The sequence below is a fragment of the Tetrao urogallus genome, assembly GCF_951394365.1.
Source record: "Tetrao urogallus genome assembly, chromosome: 1".
Taxonomy (NCBI): domain Eukaryota; kingdom Metazoa; phylum Chordata; class Aves; order Galliformes; family Phasianidae; genus Tetrao; species Tetrao urogallus.
The window spans coordinates 142785999-142794714 of NC_136813.1; the positions used below are offsets into that span (position 1 = coordinate 142785999).

Here is an 8716-nt window from a genome sequence, read left to right on the forward strand (position 1 = left end):
TTGCACCAGTGCAAAGGAGGTGAGAATCAGACCTTCATCCCTTGTGCATAGGAACACTACAGTGTTGTACGTCATCAGATGCCAGTTCAGTAATCGCTGCCACAGATGCAAGAGAAAAGAGACAACCTCATTTCTAATTTAGTCATGATAGCATCAAAGAGACCCAAAGCCTACTGCTTTCTGGGAAGCAGGGATATCAACAATAATAATTCTTTGCACTTATATAGTACCTTCATTGCTAACTACTTACTTTATACCCTGGGGTGTGAAGAAAAAGGACTCCACTTAATTCTGTATGCTCTTAATTGCTCTCTATCCCAGATCCTTTCTAACAAAATATGATAGAAATACCAAAACTCACAGTTAATTTCTCAAATTAGGGCAGTCATTGACACTGGCAGAAATGCAGGCCTAGTTTGCATCTTATGTTGCAATTGCATGGCAGAACATCTAGAAACAAAAGAAATGCCAGACTAAGTAAATCTGAGCTCCGTTTAATCCCTGACAAATGTTTCAGGGAAGAGGCAAGAAGCACATGGCAGTCAGATAGGGGATAGACTGCCCTTGTGAAATGTTATCCTAGTTTTTATGGAGCCTAGCTTAATTGCTGAATTACGAAACACCCAAAACGCTGTTCATATCCATTATGAGGACGCTTAATTTTAGTGAACTCTGTTGTAAATGCCCACTTGCTTGCTAAATGTTGTTAAAATCTTGGCCACGGGAGCTCCGGTGGCAATAAACTCCACAGCCCTGATACGCATCAAATGAGAAAGCTTTAACTGGGTCTCCGGTGACTCACGTCAGGTCCTCTTGTCTGTGTGTTACAAAATGGGGAAATCAAGAGCTACTGATCCATCTTCTCTTGCCCATTCATTATTCAACACAATCCAATTGCTTTCCCACTCATTCACCTCCTTTTCCAGGCAAACACATCTAAGTCTTTCAGGCTGTCCTCATACGTGTGGTCTTCCTTACTCCTCCTTATCCCTGTCCACCTCTTATGAACCCTCCTATGGCTTTACCTTATTTCCAGATGACTCCTTGTGCTTTGTTATCCACACTGTTCTACTCCTAGTGCTAGGGGATTTGCTGCTGGTGAGTTTTCTGTCTACAGCCATGCACTGCCCTGAGCCACAGAGTAGCAATATACATTTTTCAGGGAACTGAGGATCTGCTGTGTTTCATTTAGAGCCCTGCAAGCCCTACAGCCCTTCTTTTTCCATCAGCTGATGGTACTCTCCGATCTGACGACTGAGACCCACTGAAGACCCTGGCCCCATTCTCCTCACCCCTCCGTGGTGGTCCTGAGGATCTCAGAGAGGATCCTCTCTCTGTAAGCAGCTTGAAAAGGACCGCTGTTTGCTGAGACGCTCCCTGTAGTGCACAGCAACAGCCCCAGGGTGATGGCTGCAGAGACCCCGATTTTCCCATTGGAGCCTGGCCTGATTCATGTCTGAGGGCTGCCAGGGAGGGTATTTAGGGCTGCCGGGAGCTCCTTCCAGCCCAGTTGCTGGCTGCATGCAGATGAGCCAGCTCATCAGCTGCGCTGCCAGTGAACCCTCCGGCCACGGAGGTTGGAGGCTTTAAATTGAAGGGATGTCGGCTTGACCACAGGCAACGAGCAATGAGGGGAGCACAAGGGGGTAGGAGGGGGCAGAGGGAGCCGTAGTGCCCTGTGGGTGAGAGAAGGCAGCAACAGCAACCAGTGTCATAGGCTGCTTAGAGGCGGGGGGGGGAGGTTGGGCAGAGAAAGAGGAGGGGGACATCTACCCCAAGGGGCTGCCTTGGAAAGGAGCTTTGAAAGGATAGGGTCTCTGGGCTGAGAGAATGTGAGATGGGGGCAGCCAGGGTGATGTGACGGCAGAGAGAAAAGGAAAGAGGACAGACAGATGAGATGGCAGGAGCAAAGGGGACAGAGGAAAGCAAGGGCAAGCTAATGTAACAGAGGAAAGAGCAAAGGGGGATGGGCCTTGGAGAACTTGGAGAGAATCAGGCAGGAATAATGAAGGGGAAGCTGCTTCTGAGAGAGCGTAGAAGAGACGTGAAGATGAAAGAGAAAAATAAAGAGGAAAAACAGGGGAGGGAAACGAGAACAAATTAAAATGGAGATGGATAGAATGAGTCAAAGATGGAGGGTGAGGAGTGAGCTGGGGTCACGCAGGCTAGGGAAAAATAACTTTGGGGTGCATTGTGCTTGCAGTCTGCTCCCCGCACTCCTGACCCATCCTGCAGTCTGCATTTCCCTGTTGGGCTGCTGCAGCCCTGGGGCTGGGAGCCCTGCTGGTGACGCTTCCTCAGGCAGCACACCCCGATCCTCCCAGAAAGCCCCTCTCAAAGGGGAGACTGTGGTGCCCAGGAAAGCAGCAGTGCATCCACAGCAATGGGGCGATGTGAAGGGGGAAGCAGTGCAGAATGTGGTGGCGAGGACTCCCCCCTGGGATCAAGAGGGTATTCTTGATTGGGAATCCTGCTCTTAAAACAGGGGCAAGGGGCAGGGCCAGCTGAGAGCCTGAAATGTTCCCCGTTCCCCTCGGCAACCTCCTCGCTGCTGCTCTTAAAGGAAATAAATATGGAGATGCTGCTGGCGAGCCCCGGCGGCCCTCCTCCCATGAATTCCCGATGAGGTTGCACCGAACCGCAGCTGAACGAGACAGAGTGGAGGGGCTCGGGTGAGAAAGGGATGGGTTAACATGGAATCGTGGGATAGGAATAGCTCCTGGTCTCCCTGGCAAGGAGACATTTGTTCTATCTCTGTGTAATTTCTTTATACATTACTGCTGCCACACTGCATCTTCATGTCCCTCCCACTGCATTTCTCTCTCACTCTCTTCAGCAAGGCAATTTCTGGTGCATTTCAGGACAATATTAACCCATTCCTCTTTCTCTGTCAGTAGGGAGATCCAGAATTTAAACACAATTTATAAGTCAGTTCCAGCAGCTGGCTGGCAAGGAACAGCATTTCCTTGTCAAATCTGAAATGAAGTGAGCTTGCAGGTCTCAGCCCATTGAATCCCCAGCTCTCAGTGTGACTTTAATCCCAGTGGTGTGTGAATTTAAGCCCTGTGAGAACTAAACCCACCCATGCCTGGTATCCCATGTGCCTCCCCCTCGCCACCTGCACCCCACTTCTGGAAATCCTTTGCCTCCCTCTTCACACCAGGCCCGTGCAGCTCTGCATCCTCCCTCTGCCTGGCAGAGGCAATGCCGGCAGCAGGCAGTGCGGCACTGAACCTCTGCCTCCTGCATCTCTGGGCTGTGCTCTGGGATGCTCCTGCACCGCCGACCGTGGGGACTCTCATTCAATCTACTGCTATTTACACTGCTTCCCCAGAAATCTTCTGGTGTAGGACAGAAACAGGGGAAAGGACCCCACCAGTTCTGTGGATCCATAGAAATAAGACAGCGGGCAGCTCTGCAGGGTAGAACTAGGGATGAGGAAAACGAAGGGTGAAAGATAGATGAGAAGACAAGGAAGAAATGCTCATAAGATCATGTGAAGGGAAAGAAGTGGCCCATCAGCACACAGCAGTGAAAGAAGCAGTGTGGGGAAGAGACGCAGCACCAGGACTGCGTCCAGCGCCTGTGCCCTGCCTTGCCTTGCCTTGCTGTCAGCTTTTAGTTTCTGCAAACACCAAAATTGCACTTAACTCTCATGCGCTGCTCAGATATAACAAACTGGAAAGGGAGCAGATCAGCTCATTAATTTTCCTTGGGAAGGGTCTCTAGGCAGGAATTATTTTCTGCATCAACATCCATTCAATTATTCGCCTTCACACCAGTAAGATCTACAGGGATGTCTAACCCCATGCGCATCACTCATACCTGCCTGCCCTGTACTCCAATCTCTTCCTTCTCAGTATAAAAGCCTCCTGTACCTATCCCTTTCCTAATAATAATGACAACATGACAAAACCAATAACCTACAGATACAAAATACATTTCATTTACTTGCTTCATAAGACCCTGATAAGGCTTCGTCATTCACTTTTTGAGATCCTGTAGGAGATCTACAGGAGCTAATGAAAGAATTAGACAAGGCATCACTCATAATAAAAAGTGTTTTAAAAGCATTTGGTGCCAAGCAGGAATTAGGCTGGAAGCTCTGCAGCCATTTCAAAGTTGTAAGAGGTGCAGCACCTCTGTGTGCCATGAGCTCATGGGTCTCAGCTGCCAGATGTACATTTACACTCCATATATACGTGGTCAGAGGGCTGAGGTAGGTGCTGCCATTTTTCTTGTAGAGCAAAGATTTTTGAGCAGCTCAGGTACACATTTAAGCACTCCAAAGCCTTAGAGAGAAATATCTGAAGGAAGACTAGGAAAAGAATTGGAAGCATGGTCTGCAGTAATGGGAACCACCATCACCTTTCTGCTCCAGACCCACTGTTGAACAGGGGCTCCCTGTAGGATGCAGGAAAGAGAGGGGAGGGATCCCAACAGAAGCTGAACGCCCAAAATGACACTGCTGTTTGAAGCAACATGAAGCTGTGAAGATACTGACTGAGAATGCTGAATGACTGGACAGACAGGAACCGTAAAATCCTAAAAGCCCAGGAACCAAATTGTCCTAAAAGCCCAGGAATCAAATTGTTCAAGGGGAACTCGCTTACTGATTGCAGCATATCTGTGTGTACAGGCTGAGCCTCCACGTTCCTTTTTGCTATTGGATATCTTGGCCAAGATAAAGAAATACAATTTACCACGGCATTGGAATATGAAGAGTTCACCATTTCTGACAGCCTACAGTGCTGGCTAGTGCTAGCATTCCCTTATGTCCCCCAAAGTGAAGTCAACCTCATCAGAGCCTTCCTATTGTTAGCAGAAGATTGTTTTGGCTCCTTCTTTGATTATTTTCTCATTGATATTCCTTTGCCCTCCTCTTCGCTGACTCTCAAAACCCTATGGGCCTGCACCATTTCTGTCCCACACTCTTCTCCAGGTATTTTTGCCACACTGTGAGCAGGGTGTGAGCAGATTCCAAGGGTTTGGCCATTTCCAGAGCCTTCCTGGGAGCAACTCTTTCCCTTCCCAAACCCGTCTAACCCATGCACCATGGGGGCAAGGAGCCTCTGCAGCACCCTTCTCCACCCAGATTGTGACTCTCACTTGGGAGATCAAGTGAATCAGAGGCACCTTTCTGATTCCTTATGCTGAGAAGGAAGACAACCTTCTGGCTTATCAGATATGACATCTGGGGGTTGCCCAGTGGCCCTCTCATGTGTGTCTATTGGGGGTATTTGGCTGTGCCATTCTGGGATTAAGGAGTGACAGCCAACAGCCCATGCAGATCTGGGATGAGGGGAGCCAGTCAGAGGCATCCTCAGCCATGAGGCACAGCCATGCCCATGTCAGTGCTCAGTGTATGGCCATAGAACTCCTGTTACCTAGCTCACCCCAAAGTTTTGGGACAACCTGTGTCCTCAGGCTGGTGAGGGTCAGAGCAGGGCTTGTTCCCAGGCAGTTCCTAGAACCTTCCAGCCCCTCTTACAACTTCTGCCCCACATCCAGCAGTTTTAGGGAGTCAACCAGGCTCCTCCATTTGTGGTGGGGACAAAAGAGAATCCCATCTGCCATGCTATCTTTCCCAGCTCTTGTGTAGGGTTGCAGTCTGATTTTGCATGAGAGCATGGGCAGGGGACCAAGATGGCACTGGGAGGGGCTGGGAGCACTTTGGAACCTTTGATAGGGAGCATCCTGACACTTTCCCTTATCACACAACTACTTCTCCACAGTCCCTATGGGGTCCCGTTGGATGTAAATGAGAAGGAGCCTTGAGGTCTTCCAATCCAACAAACCTCACCCACCCCTTCCTCCTCCTCCTCTGATCGTGTCCCTCTGGATCTGGCTGTATGGGCACATGGACATGATCTGAATTCACTGCCACTACTGGCCAGGGTCCTCACACCTCTTATCTCCTCCCCAGCCTCCCTCTGCCCTCTGGCTCGGGGACACAGCTCATGAGGGGAGTTCTCCCTGCAGCCTGCCTCCCTCCTCACATGGCTTTGCTTTTGGGCTTGCTTTTTTTTTTTTTTTTTTTTTTTTTTTTTTTGCCTCCTCTCTCATTAATTTTTAATTAAGGAGATGTCTCTCTCCCTTGTTGTAATGAATAGCTATGTGAAAGGCTTTTCATTCTTTATTAATATATATCTCCATATATTTATCTATTTGGAGGAAATGCGTGCATGTGCGCGAGTGAGTGTGTTTAAAACATCCCCCATTAATTTACTGCTATTGATTTTCTGGCGTGGAGACAGCATATAGTATTCAGCATAGAGCTCCTCTGCAGGATATGTTAAAAGGCAGCAGTTTGGGTTGACAAAGGGCACTAAATGCAGTATGCGTCAAATAGACCATCGCTCAATGAAGTCACTTAGCTATTCAAAACATGTCCAGCCATCATTCAACCGTTTGCACCAAGAACGGGGGGGAAATTTGCTCTTCTTCCCGGACACAACCATTTCTAAACAGCAGCTTTAGCTTGCTTTGGTGGGAGACATTAGGACATACACAGTTTATTCCCCCTCCCCCTGCCTTGCATCTCCCAGTGCACTCTCAGAAAATCGCTCCTGCGGTACCTGCTTCCCCTCTTGCCCATCAGGGAGCTCCAGGCACACCCAGCTCTGGGGGGCACTAGCAGACCCAGGCGTTATCCGCAGGCACCCATCAGCCCCCGTAGCCCACTCTCTGGCTGGGGGCTGATTCATAAGCAGCATTTTGATACCAGGCTGCAATGTGCGCTGCCTTGCTCTCGCTCCCTCCTTCTCGCTACGTGTATAACAGAAAACCACGCATTTACATTGGTAGCCCCTACCCCTCCAGCAGCAGCTGCAGTCCACCTCCCCAGCCCATATGTATGCCAACAGCAGGACTGAGCAACACATATTTAAAAGTGAACCGCTGGCCCCTCGCTTCTCTCCCCCTCCCTTAGGAACGTCTGATTCCAGAAGTTGGCTGCGGCAGTGGCTTTTCTGCCATCAGACATGTCACTGAGTTGCTGTGCAGTTTCACCACATAAGACTTACGCTGATTTTTCTATACAGACACTTGTTTATTTTTAGCTTCTACCATAAGCCTTAAAGAAAAGCCCCCAAACAAAAATCTACCCCCAATAACAAACAAGTGGGGGAAAGATCCCAGCCCCAAAACAAACCAATCAGGTGCCAAATAGACCCCCCTGCACCCAGCCCAGTAAGATGTGGTTGCTCACAGACATTATGAAATGCTCTGAACTCTGCTCGAGAGGACTGGAATCACCAGATTTACCGTATGAGACATTTTGGACATAGCAGGGTTATTTCCCATTCTCTCTTTTTTCCTTTCTAAAGTGAACCAATAATTGCATCTGAATTGCTTTGCAGTCACCTCCTCCCCACATTGCCCCTCACTCCCAGTTAGTCTTTGCAAATAAGCCATTTGCAAAGAGACAAATTATTTCACTCTGTGGTTGCAGACGGAGCACAGCAATCACACAGCATTTTGGCATTGCTTTCCCAGGCAATACAAACAATCTGAAGACAGGTAGACCACATAGTTGTTTTCTGAAAGGGGGTCTTGGTGTTTTTGTAAGACACATATTATTCCCGTCAGAAGGGGGGGAGTAAAATTCTGGGGAGAGTGTAGGGCAGAGGCTGAGGAAGGGAAAAAGGGAACGCAAAGGTGCAAAGAATAATTTTCTTGTCTTCTTGCCTCCATGCCCCACGTAACTAAGCCCACCACTCTCAATTGTGGTGGAAGGAATGAAGTTAGAAAATGGTGGAATGTGAAGGGATTTACTGGGAGTAGTGGGGTGGGGGGGGGGGGGGGGGGGGGGGGGATATGGGATAGGGGGAGAGGAAAGTGAGGGGGGTGCGGGGGGTGGAGATCCAGAATCAAATACCTTCCAGGCAGCAGGTTCTCCATAATCCAGAATGGGTCATGACTTCCTCGTTCTTTTTGCTGGTTTCGTTCTCACTGACAGTTTTAGTCTTGCAAACCCCTCTGGAGTAAAGCCAGTAGTCGGTCCCCACAGCTATGGTCATCAGGCTGAAGGCAGCGAAAGCACCAACGGTGGTTAAAAGCATCTGAACACCTCTGTCAAAGAGCCCCATAATTCTTCATTATACAAATACCCAACCGCCTTCTGATTCTTGGGGTGTGTGTGTTTAATAAAATAAAAGAATAATAATTCCGACTAATAATATAATGGGTATATATAGAGAGATAGATATCAAAAAAGAGAGGTAAGAAAGCCCACGGAAAAGAGTGTAAATTAGAAAGACCACACGGGAACAGGCTTGCCTTTTAAATCGGAAACGTTCTGGTTGAAATATAAAAAAAGGAAAAAGAAAAAAGAAAAAAAAAAGAGAGACAAAAGAACCAAGAAAAAAACAAACAAATAAAGAGAGAACCCCCCCCAAAACGAGACGCCTTAATCCCTTTTTCTAAAATTCTGGTCTCCAGTTTCCATATGTAATGGCTAATTTGGAGATGGCTTCCACAGTGAACAGGGGAGCAGCAGCAGCATCCTCAACACAATCTCTCATTATCTGGACCTAGACAGTTAGAGACTGTAAGAGCAGAGATGCAACCTTCAGTCTTCTTGCTTAGCTCTGCAGCCTGCGCCATGAAAATCCTTTTCCTTCCCAGTTATCTTCCTTGGGTTTTTATTTTTTTTTCCCCCGGCAGCGGCAGTCGCTCCAATCCTCTCTCACTTTTTCTTGCTCGCTTCTCCTTC

The 8716-nt window shown here is 48.4% G+C and overlaps 1 protein-coding gene across 1 annotated transcript in view; it reads right to left on the reverse strand.

Annotated features, from left to right (window-relative positions):
- The window catches only part of CACNG2 (calcium voltage-gated channel auxiliary subunit gamma 2), a gene marked incomplete at both ends in the record, with an annotated part of 44821 nt that extends 36731 nt beyond the window's left edge, over positions 1-8090 (reverse strand). The window contains one exon of the mRNA XM_079549547.1: positions 7880-8090. Coding sequence (XP_079405673.1) covers positions 7880-8090 — 211 coding nt within the window. The remainder of the gene's footprint in view (positions 1-7879) is intronic.
- Positions 8091-8716: the final 626 nt, after the last annotated feature.